At 31.9% G+C, this 16,766-nt stretch overlaps 2 protein-coding genes across 2 annotated transcripts; one reads left to right on the top strand and one right to left on the bottom strand.

Annotated features, from left to right (window-relative positions):
* LOC109333800 (ABC transporter G family member 12-like) lies at positions 4,205-9,641 on the top strand. Its single transcript, XM_019569373.1, has 9 exons — positions 4,205-4,428; positions 5,760-5,839; positions 6,100-6,561; positions 6,733-6,852; positions 6,941-7,072; positions 7,518-7,796; positions 8,324-8,596; positions 8,672-8,779; positions 9,087-9,641. Exons 1-9 carry the CDS (start codon positions 4,215-4,217, stop codon positions 9,432-9,434), a joined length of 2,016 nt encoding a protein of 671 aa, XP_019424918.1. The 5' UTR covers positions 4,205-4,214; the 3' UTR covers positions 9,435-9,641.
* LOC109333672 (NADPH-dependent thioredoxin reductase 3-like) lies at positions 10,244-16,766 on the bottom strand. The gene is made up of 10 exons (XM_019569209.1): positions 16,601-16,766; positions 15,397-15,604; positions 15,191-15,296; positions 14,529-14,794; positions 13,463-13,742; positions 12,938-13,045; positions 11,617-11,703; positions 11,393-11,497; positions 11,026-11,156; positions 10,244-10,557 (listed from the first exon to the last, which is right to left on the bottom strand). The coding sequence occupies exons 1-10, from the start codon at positions 16,749-16,751 to the stop codon at positions 10,497-10,499; spliced, it is 1,503 nt and encodes a 500-aa protein (XP_019424754.1). The 5' UTR covers positions 16,752-16,766; the 3' UTR covers positions 10,244-10,496.

The raw sequence follows: 16,766 nt of genomic DNA, 5'->3' as shown, positions 1-16,766 counted from the left end.
ATAATTTTAAGGTTTATTTTTAATAACTATTTACCTTTAGGCCACTCGTTAACTCTATATATATAAAGTTAATTTTTAATAATTCTTTAAAATCATGATATTTGTGAATATCATATATAATAAAAGTGTGTTAGACTAACTTTAAGCAAAATGAATAATTAAAATTAAACATCATTGGGCCTTACGTCATATGATTTCTCTTAGTTTTCTCAGATTAGAGTGCCTCTATTGAGTAAGAAATTTAATTTCCTCAATATTATTTTTATCCTAGTATAATATATAAGGTTGAATTTATCTATAAAGATAAGTAAGTAGTCATTTATCTTCCATGAGTTATCTAGTAGATTGAAATTTCTACACGCTAAATCATAAAAAAGGATGAATTCAACTTCTTTTTTCGTTTCCTTTAAGACACTTCAAAGTAACTTTACTTACATTTTTTATATTAATGGAACTTTACTTATCCTTATCACATGCAATTGGGATATATATTGATATGTAGTTGTATCGAATGTTACTTTATGGATGAAAAAGACCCTTTACTAACACAATAAATAATGGAACAACCCTTAGTAAATTGGGTTGAGAATTGTCAAAGCATGCACATGCATTTCAATTAGGGGACCAAATCTTATGTTTGACACGTTATTTTCTTCCCTATTGTATTAAAGTGTTGGAATGAATCCGTAGAAAATAAAACACTATTAAAAAGATGAAACTATCTCGATAGATAGGTTACAATAACTAAATATATCATATACTTTTTTATTATATTATGGGAGGAGATTCACTTATTCCAACAATAAATGTACAAAACTTATTCCACATCTTAGTTATTCATTATAGGAAAATCTAATGGTTAATATCTACTTACTAATTCAAACTATTGAATTTCTCTAGAATAGATGATTAAAATGTGGAGTAAGTTTTGTACATTTACTTTTGAGTGAGTGAACTCCCCTTACTTTTATATACAATTGAAACATATGTAAGTTAATAAGATGTGCTCCTTATTGGAGGATAAACATAAACTAAAATTGATTTATAACGTGAACATAACCTTATACTCGATGAAATTCGATCATATACGAGATTCAACCGATCGATAGAGTAAAGATCACCTGTAAAAGTATTAGGAGAAGCGTGTGCGAGCTAGTTATTTCATTCTCGTGACTTGCAGTAAGATTTATTGCAAATCACGTACTGTACGTGTTCTGTTTGCGTCCTAAATTCTTAGAACCAAGCTTTCGACATGCATATGGTAAGTAAAGTGCATTATCTAACATGCATATCCAAAGATATAACTAATGATGAAAAATGTATGCACCGAGAATATATGATTTTTATACATTGTCATTACATTATTTATCATTCATATTTAATTAATTATTGACTCTTCAAAAAACTAATCTAAATGAATGATGGATGATATAATAATTATATATAAATCTTTAAATTTATAATGTATAGAAATTAGACTTCATCACTAATTATAAAAGCAAAATAGTTGCAAATGGTTATAAGCAACTCAATCTCATTGATGATGGTAGAAGTAACACTTTCATTTTGTACAAAATATGACAAATAACTAAATAGCATATAACATGAAGTAAATTATTCAAACTCCTTACCATTAATAACCTATTAGGCTTATCCTATTGATGAGGACCACATGTCGGTCTTGCACTACATGTCTCAAGCCAGTCATATATTGATATGTGGATAAAAGAAAATTTTTAAAAGCAAAAAATAATGAATGAAGTATTCTGATTGGCTTGAGACATAAAGTAAGACACCATTTAAGACATGTGATCTCTATCTTTATTATACTAGCTCATCTAAGTAGAATTCTATATTTTTTCTCTCTCTAAAAAAATGTTATTTTTTAAAATTTAGTTTTGCTTTATTGCAATTGCTATTTGAAGGAAATGTTAACAAGTGCGTGAAATACATTGTTTAAGAAAGAAAAAACATAATTTCATATTGAAAAATGTTGCCTTTAACACAACCCATAAAATTTTCTTTTAAAAAAACACAACTCATGAAATAAATTCTAACCAACTAGTGTAGCATTTGTGCGTTGCAGCATAAAATATATATTATAAAATGAATTTTAATAAAAATATAATATAAATGAAATTTCTTAATAAGAAATATTTGTCTTAATAAATGAACGTAAGTCTATTTGCAATAGAATAGAAGATTTTATAAAACAAACATGAACACATAATGTTTTAGTTGGGGTGGAAAATAAGAGAAATTGTAGAATTGTTTCTGTTTGAAGAAGTACTCACATCTTTTATATCTCCCAATTCTATAAATAAACTACTCAACTAATTAGACATACAAAAACTACTCAACTAATACTAACAATTAATGTGCTTACAATCATTTATTATTTATTTTTAATATAAGTTAGCAATCTGTTTCTCCTCCATTCCATTTATTTCTCTCTATATATAGCTTAAAGAATTATTAAATGGAGTAAACATTTAATATAATTTGAATGTATTAACCCTATTTAATTTGGATTGAAAATTACATTAAATAAAAAATGAAGAAATAAGCATTGAAAAGTAAATGTAATAACTAACAATATGATTGAAAACTAAAATGAAGGTTTATATATGATCAATATATTGTTCATTATTCATTTGTATTATTCTTTTTAAAGATTAATAATAATAAAATATAGATAATACGATAATAATATTTGTTGGTATATATATTTTTTCTCAAACACAAAAGGCATAGTGACCACAATATAGAAGTTAGTTTGGGGTCAACTGTATGAATTAATTTCATTAACATATTATATGATATAATTCATACAGTTATTGCCAAGTGGCAAATCTCAATTTCAATCTGCAAATGGCATAGTCAACTTATGGTATTAATTAAAAAATAAATTTTAAATCTTAATGAAAATCAGTGGTGCCTTTAACTTTTTGTAAAATAAAATAAGTTTTTTATACAATTAACCTATGTTAATGATTATCAACTTTTCAATAAAATTAGAGTAAACATTTATTTCAGTTCCTCATATTTTTTTATTTTTCTAGTTTGATTATCAAAATTTGAAAAACACAAAATAATCTCCAAATTTTTTAAATGTGATCAAATTAGTCATTTTAGCATGTTTTATAATATTCGATAGAGATTAGTTTATTCCTAAAAATGACTAATTTGGCATAGTTAAAACTTTTGGAAATTGTTTTGAGTTTTTCAAATTTTAAGGGATCAACCTAGTAAGTTTAAAAAACATAAGAGACTAAAATTAATATTTCCTCATAAATTAATGCATATGAATGATGAGTTCACTTACAATATATAGAACATTACATTGCATCAATTATTGATACCATTTGTAACGAACCAAACATAATAAATATATATTGACTTTTATACTATTTGAACTTGTTTTCACAAAATATCATATTTTGTTTTGATTAATTACATTCGTCATCATTTTTTGTTTAAGAAATTACATTTATCTCTTCTATAATGATAGTCAGTATAATGTATATATATAATTAAAGGTGATTTACATAGGTTAAAAAACGATGAGTAATTTGTTTAATTTCATAAAAACTTAGGAAATATGAGTAAAATTTAGTTGATGTTATATGATATAATTCATACTCCTTTTTAATGTAGTTATTGCCAAATGGCACTCTCAATCTCCAAATGGCATAGTCAATTTATGGCATTAATTAAAAAATAAAATTGTAAAATTTATTGAAATTTAATGGTGCATTTAATTTTTTTGTAAAATAAAATAAGTTTTTTTACACAATTACATGTTAATAATTATTGACTTTTTAATAAAATTTGAGTAAACATTTATTCCAGTCTCGTATGTTTTCAACCTTACTGTACCTCAAAAGTTGAAATCTTCAAAGTGGTCAAAAAAATTCAAATATAAATCAAATTAATCATTTTTAGTATATTTTACAATACTGGTACAAACCAACTAAATAAAGATTAAACTCATTATTCATGGATTGAATGCCAATAATAAAGAGAACATTAAAGTAGTGTTGACAATATAGTTTGTGAGTTTTTTCTCAACAAAATATACATCATGCCCATACGGTGTCATAATGAAGTACATACACATAGACAATTCAAATTCCATTAAAAAAATGTTACTTTGGTACACATACATTATACATATAGTAACATAATAACTCATGACCTTGGAGACAGAAAATATGTTAGCTCAAAAAATGGAGTTGAAGGGTGATATAGTGGAGAATAATAATAATAAGAAGGGAATATGTCTTATTTGGGAAGATATAAGAGTGGTAGCACCCAATAATTTGAAGGTGTTAAATGGGTTAAGTGGTTATGCAGAACCTAACAGGATTATGGCTCTCATGGGTCCTTCAGGATCTGGCAAATCTACCTTACTTGATGCCATGGCTGGTGAGTCCTTCATTCTCTCCCTCTCTTACACGACACAAGAATAATATCTATGCACTGTCAGTATAAAAATTTATATATAATTGTTGCATCTTCTATTACTCAATTGTATTAACTTTTTTAAAGAGTCAATAATAATTAAAAATGAATAGTAGATGGTAAACTAACAATATATAAAACTCTTACACTGTTCTTGATGTTTTGTAACATAGAATTCTTTTTTATTTAGTTACTGATTTATTTGTGAGTTTCTATCTAGGATGCATGATTTGATTACTTGTTGATTTCTTCTCAGAAAACTTATTGTTTAACGTGTGAAGAATTTGATGCATGGTTTACTTAATGTTGATTTATGAAATTTTGTGTTTTACTTTAGACTAATGATATATCAAAATTTATTAATCATTAATAAGTAAAATACTATCGTATGACAATTCTCACTTTAATGTATGCATAAAAGAATTTGTAAACTAATTTTATAAGAATATATATTATTTTATTTATTTTTTTATCTACATTTTTCCCTATGCACGTTTAATAATTGTGTTATACTCTTATATGCAAAAATGTACAACAAAGTTTGTTATTGTGAATACAATTTTTCAGATTGATACGCAGGATCTCTTAAGTTACGTTATTATAAAATTACAAATATCATTCTTAATTTCGTCATTCATTATATCTATATCTTTTATAATTTTAATACTTTTGTTTTGAACTTATATTTCAGATTTTTGTGAATTAATTTGCTATACATATATTTTTATAATGTGAAAGATTCTTCTTACACAATAAATACGAAATTTATATCTACTATATGCTAAAGGCTCATTTGTTACAGTAAAATAAATATAGACAGTCTTCACCAAAAAACAAATATAGACAATAGAATAAAAAATAAATACTTAAAATAATTATACTCATTTTTATAGTATTTCTAAATTATATATATATATACATATATATACATATTCATTTTAATAAGTAAAATTTTATTTCTTAAAAATGTAACATTAATATTTAAAAAAAGTATATAGAAATATCAAACAATTAATTATAAAATATTTTTATATATTTTGTCAATATGGTTACACGATACACACTATGTGGTCTATCATTTTTTATAAGACTTTCTCTATGATAATTCTGAAAGGTACTACGAGAAATTTATTATTAGATATGTATGGTAAATGAAAGAATTATGTAATTATATACTCAACATCAAAAAATGGAGTTGGTATAACTTTTTATTAAATTTGGACTTGATAAACTTCAACACAATGAAGTGTAACCTACATTTTCTATGTTTTATAATTTATTGATCATATTTACAGGAATAGTTTCCACCAATGTTAGCATGAGTGGAAATGTATTACTCAATGGGACCAAGAGAAGTACATGCTGCAGAGATATTGTAAGTTTGTCAACAAAACATTGCCTAAGCAAAATATGGTTCTGTCAACATAGAAGCTTTAGTAATTTAGGCTTAATACATATACAAGGAATATGTAGTTGCTGAAAATTGGCATTTAAACATACGCGACATGTCATGTTGTCATTATTACGAGACATGATTTGGGACAGTAGATCCTTGTTCCACTTAGCTGGTATGCTATTAGGACATTTAGCCTATCATCCATGTTCTAACTTCTAACTATTCATATACTTTTGCAGTCATATGTTACTCAAGAAGATTATTTCTTGGGCACTTTAACAGTGAGGGAAACCCTGACATATGCTGCACATTTGAGGCTTCCTTGTAACATGACAAAAGATGAGATCAATAAGGTGGTAACCAAGATATTGGATGAAATGGGTTTGCAAGATTGTGCAGATTGCAGACTTGGAAATTGGCATTTGAGAGGGATAAGTAATGGGGAGAAGAGAAGGCTTAGCATAAGCATTGAAATCATAACTCAACCTCATATATTACTTCTTGATGAACCCACTAGTGGGCTTGATAGTGCAGCTTCTTTTTATGTCATGTCATCACTGAGAAGCATAGCACATAATGGAAGAATAGTTATCTGCTCTATTCATCAGCCTTGTAGTGAAGTGTTCAATCTTTTTGATGATCTATTACTCCTTGCAGCAGGCGAAACTGTGTTTTTTGGAGAAAGAACTATGGCTGTAAAGGTAGAGAAAGATGTCTAAAATTTTCCACTTGGAATTTGACTTAAAGAATGGTTAACTAACTCAGTTACATGATAATTAAAATAGTATATGTAACCGAGTTAATCGTATTTTATGTCAAAACGCCTAAATTTCCTTCGAGGAAGTTACTTAACTTATTTTCCTCTATTTCAGTTCTTCGCAGATGCCGGGTTTCCTTGTCCAACAAGAAAAAATCCCCCGGAGCATTTCCTTCGTTGTGTTAGCGCAGAGTTCGATAGTGTTGCAACCTTAATACAGTCCAGAAATATCAAAGTACATTAAATTCATCTTGTCCAGCTTTTCTATGAGATGGTTTTGTTGCTTCTCATTTATATATAACACTAGTGGATTTGATGTTTAGGTAGCTTCACCATCTTGGAATTCCTCAATGAATAAGACAACCAAGGAGATTAAATCTGAACTTATAAAGAACTACAAGAACTCCATGCATTCAGCAAAGGCAAGGGAAAAAATCAGTGAAATCAAGCTAAGAGTAAGTCAATTTTTAACCTTCTCACAGTGAGGCACATACAAAGAGCTGAAATACATTTGTTATTACCAATATTAAGCTTTAACAGTTCACTTCACATCTATACCTTCTTTACAATCTGATTATAATTGGACTTACATCATTTTTTGTACATTTACATTCTGATTCTACCACATAAGCATATGCGAGAGAGATGTGTGTCATATTTTGTACCTTATGTGTACCAACAACCAAGCTTTTATCCCACTAGGTGGGGTCGGCTACGTGGATCAAACGACGCTTTATGTGTAATTAGGATATATGCATGTGTGTGTGAATGTGAGTGCAAGAAAGCAAGGGTAAAGACTATTCCATTATTGGCTTCATTGCATTTTTTCCCTTTTCTTTTGATTCAATTTGGCACATATTAGCTAAATGATTATAGTGATTGAAGGCACATACAATGCAGGAAGTACCTTTGATTGGGAGAACATATGATACCAGCATGCTGAAGCAACTATGCACGTTGACACAAAGATCATTCCTGAATATGTGCAGAGACATTGGTTACTACTGGTTAAGGATTGTATTCTACATCTTGGTATCAGGGTGTGCTGGTTTTCTTTACTTCAACATAGGAACAGGTTCTGGAGCAATCTTGTCAAGAGGCAAGTGTGATGGATTCATCTATGGCTTTATGGCCTTCCTCTGTTTAGGTGGCTTACCCTTCTTCCTTGAGGAATTAAAGGTACACAAATCATCTCGAACTGGTAAATCTTAATTTAGTCCCACATTTGCAGTACAGTTGGTAAGAACATAGCGAGAGGCATGGCTGCCCCGGCTAATTCTCTCCATACTAGTTTTAGAAATTGAGCTGCAACTCAATGATAAGGTTATTGTATTGTGACGTGGAGGTCCAAGGTTCAAACCACGGAAACAACTCTATCAATCCACTTCCACGGGTAATATTACATACATTTACGTATGGCTGGAAACACGCTGAACTGGGTCAAATCCGGACTCAGCTCGATTCAACTCAAGTTCGACTCGTTTGGTTCATGAACCTAGTTTATCGAGTTAAATAACGAGTCGAGTTTTGAATGAACTTCGAGTTGTTTCAGTTCATTGACAGTCCTACATTTACCCTCTCTAGACCCTACCAAGTAGGAGTCTCATGCACTAGGTCGCCTTCTTTGTTATTATTATTATCATGATAATTATTTCTAGAAAGGAAGAGAAAAGAAACTCACTTCTTTAACGACTCTGAATGACCAGGTCTTCAGACGTGAAAGGTTTGGGAGGCATTACGGCGAGGGTGTCTATGTACTATCAAGTTTCCTGTCATCATTCCCATTTGTTGTTGCAATTTCCCTCTCTTCAGGGACAATACTTTACCTCATGATGAACTTTCATCCAGGCTTCTCTCATTACTTTTACTTTTGCATAAACCTACTTTGCTGCATTTCTGTCACAGAAAGCTGCATACTACTTGTAGCAGCACTTGTGTCCAACTTATTGCTAGCCATAGGAACTGCTACTGGTATAATTGTAAGCAAATTAATATACCAACCTCTTTATAGTCACATTTTTAAGACATGTACCTTATGAAAGTTGGGCACACAGGTATTCATGATGATGCCAACTATCATATTCAGAAGGCTCACAGACCTTCCAAAATTCTTCTGGCGCTACCCAATGTCCTACATTAGCTACACTGCATGGTCAACACAGGTTCAAATGTCATTACAATTATAATTTCCAAATTAATTCATTACATCTCTTATGCATCATTACATATACTTTAACAGAAAATTCTACTATTTAATCTCATGCCTTATTTTGTTCTATTTATGAAGTACATCGAAATAGAACAAAAGTCATGTTCTGTAAATCTGTTATGTCATGGTCTAACATGTCAACCAAACACTATATAAAATAATTGTAGGAGTCAATACTACCATTCTAATGTGTCATTAATATATTATCAGCAAATACTAGGACTATGATGTTGATGATACCTTTTTGTTGTGACATTCAGGGTCAGTTCAAGAATGACTTAATTGGACTTGAATTTGAACCACTGGTGGCAGGGGATGCTAAGATAAAGGGTGAAGTGATACTTCAGGATACATATGGAATTTCAACTGATTATTCAAAATGGTGGGACTTAGGAGCTCTAGTTTGCTTAATAATATCATATAGACTGCTATTTTTCTTGGTTCTTAAGCACAAGGAGAGAGTCAAATCTCTCTTACACACCAAAAAGACTGTCCTAGACATTTTACTCAGAAGACCCTCATTAAAGGACAAATATATTTCTTCCAAGAGGCACCAATCCCTGCATCCTTTATCAGATCAAGAGGGTTTTGGTTCTCCAATGGCTTAGTTTTTGATTTTTCTCCTTTTTCTTTGTTTCCATGCCTTTGTTACATACTTACATGTCCAAGATTTATACTCATCTATGTCAGCAACCTTGTCTTCTTAGGTAAGGACTTGATTATGGGGCTTTCCATTTTATTTGTAAAAGTGCTTATGTAAAAACTAAGAAGAGCAAATTCTACCAGCTATTATTATATACAGGTGCTGATTACAATTTTGGCAAGATTCAACCAGAATTTATCACATTAGATTCAAATGTGGTTGCTGAATAAATTAAAGTAATATTAAGAATCACTCCTCTATCTAAAAGTCAATAACAATGCCACCTTATTATAACAAAAATTCTAACTAGCTAGTATTTTTTCAATGAAATACTAAAATACAATTTTGAACATCAAAACACAGAATCATTACTTAGTTTCTCATTTTCTTCTTTTTAGAGAGAACATTGTGCAACAATTTCTCTCTTTACAAGCTTGGGAGAATCAATCAATTACTACCTTAGGTCCTTTCATTTTTTCTTCATTCTTTTAAACCAGCAAGGAAATAAATAACAGAGATTGTGTCTGTTTTCTTTTCTTTTCTTATTTCATCTGCTGGTGGTTGAATTTATTTTCCTACCACCTTTCACATCTATGGACAATCCAATAGAAGCAAAAGTATACATGGAATAAAAGCCCAGGCAGGGAATGAAAAAAACAAAACTGAGTTCAAACAATCAATTCATGTAAACTGATAAAATCCTAATTAACAATGAACTCAGTTTTAAAAATAATGATAATAAATGGAATAGTCATTTCAGCTTGGATAATGATATGATGTAAACCTCTGCAGGTGTTATTTCACTCATCATAATGCCGTTATTGTAGACCCCAAATTCATAGCTGAGACTTGTTGAACACATAGAAAAATATATAAGATAATCAAAACTATACATGTACAATCAATGAAGTTGTTAATTAGTTCATGGAATAGCTGTCAAAATTGACAGCACTATTCAGCTGGCTAATTTGAAAAACAAGATTGAAGCACAGAATGAGGGAATCACCCTTGAATGCTTTTGCTATTTCTATTTATTTGCTTCAATGAATTCTTTGTATTCCCTCTTCATTTTGACTCCTGCCACAGTCCTATAAAATGAGTGTACAGAAGTCAGTAAAAAAACAGCTAGAATATCCATGGTGAATGGTGATTAGCCATTTCATTTGAGATTGCACATGGTGATAATTTTAGTAGTTCCAGTTTCTCAAAGATGTCATAAAATAACTTCCAAAAAAGTGATTGTTTTGGCGTATCTAGCAACAAAAATGTCGCATGAGCAATTAGCAATCAAGATGTATAAGAGTACCTCCAGGTTCCAACAGCATCAAAATGCTGCTGCTGTTCAAATGAAACCCAATAGCAGCAATTTATGGAAGCATGAGAAGAAAACAGACAATGACAACAATAATGTCTAGACTCATAACATGTGTATGATAATTAAGAGAAATTAAGATAGCATTGGAACTCCAAACAAACTCTTTAATGAACCATATATGGTAGCATAGATGATAAATAAAGAAATAGAACAAGAGGAAGAAAGGTAAAATAAAGGCAACCTGATCATCTCCTTGTTTTTAAAAAACTGCACACATGGTGTACCCATGATTCCTGCTGCTTCTGCTACTTCTGGATCTTCCTCTATATCAATTTCAATATAATGTACATTCTGATCATATTCATCAATTACCTGCCATGAGAAATGTTAAAAAAAATTAAAACATTGTTTACTGTTCAATTTATCATTCAAAATAAATAACATTAAAAATGAAAGGTAATGTCCTCTCATTTATATTCAACTATTAATTCCTTCTACGTGCATCTACATTATGTCAGAAATCTACAACGGCCACAAGCCTCACAAATATTATGACATCAAGTTTAAGGATCCTGACATAACTTTTAAGCCCTCATTTTTTCACATACCTTACTAAGAATTGGCTTTAGCATCCTACATGGACCACAAGTTGGCGCTGTATATAATACACATATAAGTCTGGGACTTTCATGGTACAGTTTTCGTAGAGCATACTGTAAAGTGGATAGCAAATGAGAAAAAAACCAAAAATTATAAATAAAGGGGGTGATTGAGTATGACAAGTGCTAGGACGAGTGGCATTAGCATTATCACATGGTAAGCAAGCACATACCTGTCCCTTGTGCTTTGTAAGTGAAAGGTCAAAGCCTTCATGAACATCCCTGTCTGTAAGTTCCTTCTTGACCTCTTCAGTTTTAGGCTGTTACAATGCAAGTAATGAAATTGTAAAGTTGCAACTCATAGTGGAATATGCTGCACAAATCAACTGATTTATGGAAAAGAGATTTCCCTAATATTACTTAGAAATGGTAAAGATGCTGAAATCATGGAAGGGAACATGAATATGAAGAGGGCAGAGGGTAGTGAAGAGGGGACTAAGTCATTTGGGTAGAGTGGGGTTGCTTAGACCATCACTGAGATGGCATATTTCTTCTCTGATCTTTTTCTTTCTCCTTCTAGGGCTACATTTGTCTCTACATTTTCAATTTTCCATCACTGAATTGGAGCTTTGATCCCTGGTTTTCCTACCATTTTTCATAGTTAGTACCAGTATTTATCACCTTTCCTTTGGAAAGATCTTGAAGAGCAGTAGAGAAAGTGAGAAACCACAAGTTACTTGTGCGATAGTGGCTTCTTTGTAGAATATGAAACAAGAAGGGAGAAGAGGTAAAGGGCAAAACAGTGCAAAAGGATCCCACTATTGTGGGGTTCAGTGAGAGTTAGATATATGCAGCCTTACTATCATGGGGTGAAAGGATGTTTTCAAAATCAGAACTCCTAAAAACTAGATCAGTAAATCGCAAAGCCACAACATTATCCTTGCACCAAGGTTCACCATCTATGAAATTTAAAATAGAAACATGTGTTGGTCTCAGTTGAAATTAAAAACACGGCGTTTTCCTAACCATAATGCAAAATAGGGGAAGTCAATTTAATTTTTGAAACTATAACAGGTACTTACGTTGTTTTTGTAAACCTCAGGTGGTCAGTGTAATAATATATATATATATATATATATAACACACTCATGCTTCTATCTTAATCCTCTAACACTTGTTGAGACAAGAGAAGCCGTGAGATTGGACATATACAATAATCCGAATTTAATGACCCCAAAAATAAAAAAAAAGGCATCTGAGAACTACTTGACCAACATTTCATACAGAATTTTTTTAAGGAACTTCAGCTAGATTTTATGCCTAACTTTGTTATCAAATAATAATTAGATACACTATGCATTACATATTTCATCTAATTTATAGAATACCAAGCTTTTACAACCAATTCTATGTTAAACAATCGCAGCTGCCTTTATTGGAATTATGAGAATAAGAATCTAAAAATAAAGATAGAGAAAGATTATGTAATATTTACAACTCAATCCAACATTACATTTACATGCATAAAAAATGGAGTTCTTTGAAGACAAATACCTGATGAAACTCTACAAGGAGATTGTTGCTCACAAGATATCTCTCAACTTGTAAAGCAGCAATGCATCCAGATCCAGCAGCAGTTATGGCTTGCCTCCATTCATGGTCCTATGATAATAAGGAATATGCTCATAAAAGTTCCTAAAAGAGGTAACATCAAACCACATGATATATTAAGAAAATAAACTTCCTGATAAATTTGTACAGTTGATGCACAGGCTCGGAGTTTAAATAAAAGCAACCGTAACTAATTTAAGAAGGGAAAAAGTCTAACTTCTGCCCCTTCCAAAGATATTTGAAAATTAATATTATAAAAAAAATATTTAATCTGTACCTTAGACTTCTTTCCCTCATGGCTTTCAAAGAAGATTAAATGAGAGGAGGGAAGAAACAAATTACTGTTAAAAATGGTATGTTGCATATCAGCACAAACTTGTCAAATGGCTTCCTCCTCCTCTTGAACTTAATATTACATTTATTTTAGCAAATACAAATCTGCTGGAACAATCAACTATATCTGGTTACCTGCACATCTCCAGCAGCAAATACACCTTCAACTGAAGTTTTTGCAGTACCCTCCTCAACTAGTATGTAGCCAGTGTTGTCAAGCTCAACTTGGCCTTCCAAAAGTTGGCTATTTGGTGAATGACCTATGCCATAAAATAGTCCTTTTACATCAAGCACAGATTCCTCCCCAGTATCAACTTTTCGAATTAAAATGCCAGACATCTGTCCATTTGTATTACTCACAAGGTCCACGGCCTCTGTATTGAAGTGCACGGTGACATTGGGATTGTTATACACTCTGAAACATTCGCGATAATCAACCTGTTAAACAAGCATTCAGGTAGTTGAAATTTGAAAACGCACATACCAAATGTTTATTAGTATATAATTCACCACAATTAAAAAATCCCAAGAGAAACTCCAAATTACAATAGAGTAACAAGGAAGAAAACAAATAACGACACATAATATCAACTCCTTTTTTTCTGTACTACAAAATTTAAGGCATGTTAAGCATTCCTTACACATTATTGATGTCCTTCGACATAAAGCTATCATTTATTTGATGAAAAAAATGACACAGAAAGGTTGTCCAGAAAATCACTTAATAGTTAAAAAAATGGCCATCGGTCATCACCCATCTACTGCATTCTACACAGTAAAAAAGGAAACCAGCAAAGTTCATATAAAAGGAAATGCACAAAATACAAAAATAAGTAGCATAACGTCTAAAAAGGTATGAGGTGACAAACGAAAGGACATGTTAAGGATAATGATCAGAATATAGAGGTTCAATAATAGAGAACCTGACAACTGTCCATGAGTAAAAGAAAAAGATTGATCAACCAAAGTTTGTTTAAAATTTTAACTATCTAAGAGAAAGTAATTTAGGGAGAGGACCTCAGAGAAAGACAAATGAGCTTCAAAGTATTTAAGACCTCAAGGAGGACTCTAATTTCTAGGTTACATTAACAATATCAGATAAAGTTCACTGCATATTTGAACATGCATTGCAAAGTTAGTGGTGCCTTAAGAACTATGAAGTAACAAGACTAAAGAATTTGGAAATATTAATCTGACCCACCTATCTTGCATAGTTCTGGAAGCCCTTAGTTCATCCCCACGTACAAGTAAGTGAACATGACGAGCATATTTAGTCAAGTATAATGCTTCCTCTGTAGCTGTATCTCCACCTCCAATGACAGCAAGAATTTGACCCTTAAAGAGAGGTGATGCTCCATCGCAAATTGCACAAGCACTAATTCCTCGGCTCCAAAATTCATCTTCTCGGGGTAGTCTAAGTCTTTTTGCAGTAGCTCCAGTGGCATATATGACAGTATGGGACTTAACCTGAACAAGGATATAATCAAGAGCACCTCATATAACTACAACAACTCTTCTTCGCAAGAAAGACATTGAAAAAGATATTACCCAATTAAATAAATGACAATGTATGCATCTCAAAATTAAAATGGAATGCCAATCATTTCAGCAGGTAGTCCATAATTTCAACTTTAGTGACTCATATTTCGACCAGGATACTCAATTAACTGATGTTTAAATAAATGTCCTTACCACAATTTTAATAAACAAATTGCAGTATTTCAACTCCATAAAATAAGAGCATCATAGAGGATTCAGAGAGCCGGTTGAATTAGAAGATACAATAGTGAGGAATGAGAGATATCAATAATCTGTGCAATCATGAAATTGCAAAAATCCACTTGCCGCTAGCAGATATATCACCTTACGATCAGTACTTTGGACAGTGAAGGGACTGTTTTTCACATCAATAGCTTCAACATCTTCTTGATACAATTCTGCTCCCCAACGTTCAGCTTGCCGTCGCATCCTATATAGGTAGAAAATGTGGAAAGCCCATGATCCTTAAGCAAACAAATTCAAAAGAACATGACAGATAACAAGATTTTTCCATAGTCTGTTCTAAAAACCTGTCCATCAGGTCGGGTCCGGTTATCCCATCTGGAAATCCTGGAAAATTCTCCACTTCAGTGGTAGTCATCAACTGCCCCCCAGGGACACCACCCACTTGATACCCTTCAAACACTACAGGTTTCAAATTAGCACGCGCTGCATATATCGCTGCTGTATATCCTGCAGGGCCTGACCCCACTATTACCACGTTCTCAACACCATCTCCTGTGAGAAGAAAAAAAATGCCAATGTCAATTTTGCTTTACCTATCTATTCTAAAGTCTAAAATTAAAAGGCAAAAGGTAAGACTATTAACAAGAATTACATCAAAACAATAAGTGCCGAGTCCAAAGTAGCAACTCAACATTTTTCTATTTGTAAAACCTCTATACAAGTGTTATTAGAACAACATGGACAAGACTTCACTAAAGTTAGTTTGTGAGTAAAATGAACAAGTAAAGGTGTACCCAGGGGCGATGCTATAATATTTACATTAGGGAAGCCAAAGAAGAGCAACACTTTATTTATAGGCTTATAGAGAATTACATGTAAAAAACTTCAAACTTACATTTTTTGGAGAAAATTACATATAAAAACTTGACTCTTATGGCTGTTTGCGGGTTAGTTTTCGGAGGGCAGTAAAGGGAAATAATCATATCACAAGTGTATTTCATGGCTCCTAAACCTTTCGCATCCCTTCATTACTATCCAAATACAAATAAGGACTGTTTGCGAATTAGTTAAAAGGAGTGTTTGCGAGTCATTTTTTTTTAGAGTCATCTCACGATTGTATTTTATGGCTATGAAGTTTTTCCCTTCTTCAGCCACATTCCAAAAAAACTAACTTGCAAAGAGACACTGCTTAAGGAACGGGACATGAAGTATGAGCACACGGTTTAAGACGAGCTTTTTTTTTGTACGACCAAGAGTATCCTTCGCTCTTTTGGGCAAGGAACTCATACTTTTGGAGTGCGTGAGTATCTTTCCCAACAAGTATTCTCCCAGGAACCGTACACTTTTGCTCCGAGATTCTAGTAGGGTCTTACGCCACTAGACCAACACATTATTGGTGTTAAAACGCCCTCTGAAGTTATTGAATTAATATTGTAAATTAGATAGAAAATATAATTTGTAAATTGTAACTAACTACATTGATTACTCAGCGAAATTGGAAAATGAGAAGAAAAAAACATGATCGATGGATGAGAGTGGTGAACTAACCGGTTGAGGTGGTAGCGTCGGCGGAGGAGGCTCGAACAGTGAGACCGAGTCGATAAGGACGAGTCCGTAGTGAGTTGGGATTGGAGGAGAGAGTGGTGACTCGGTGAGTTGGGACGAGTCCAAGACCGAGTCCTATCGTCGCAGTAGCCATTGGTTTCTTTCACGA

This window comes from Lupinus angustifolius, chromosome LG19, assembly GCF_001865875.1.
Source record: "Lupinus angustifolius cultivar Tanjil chromosome LG19, LupAngTanjil_v1.0, whole genome shotgun sequence".
NCBI classification, from domain to species: domain Eukaryota; kingdom Viridiplantae; phylum Streptophyta; class Magnoliopsida; order Fabales; family Fabaceae; genus Lupinus; species Lupinus angustifolius.
Note: the sequence above shows the minus strand (reverse complement) of the source record. Positions and strands in the feature narration are given on the sequence as shown.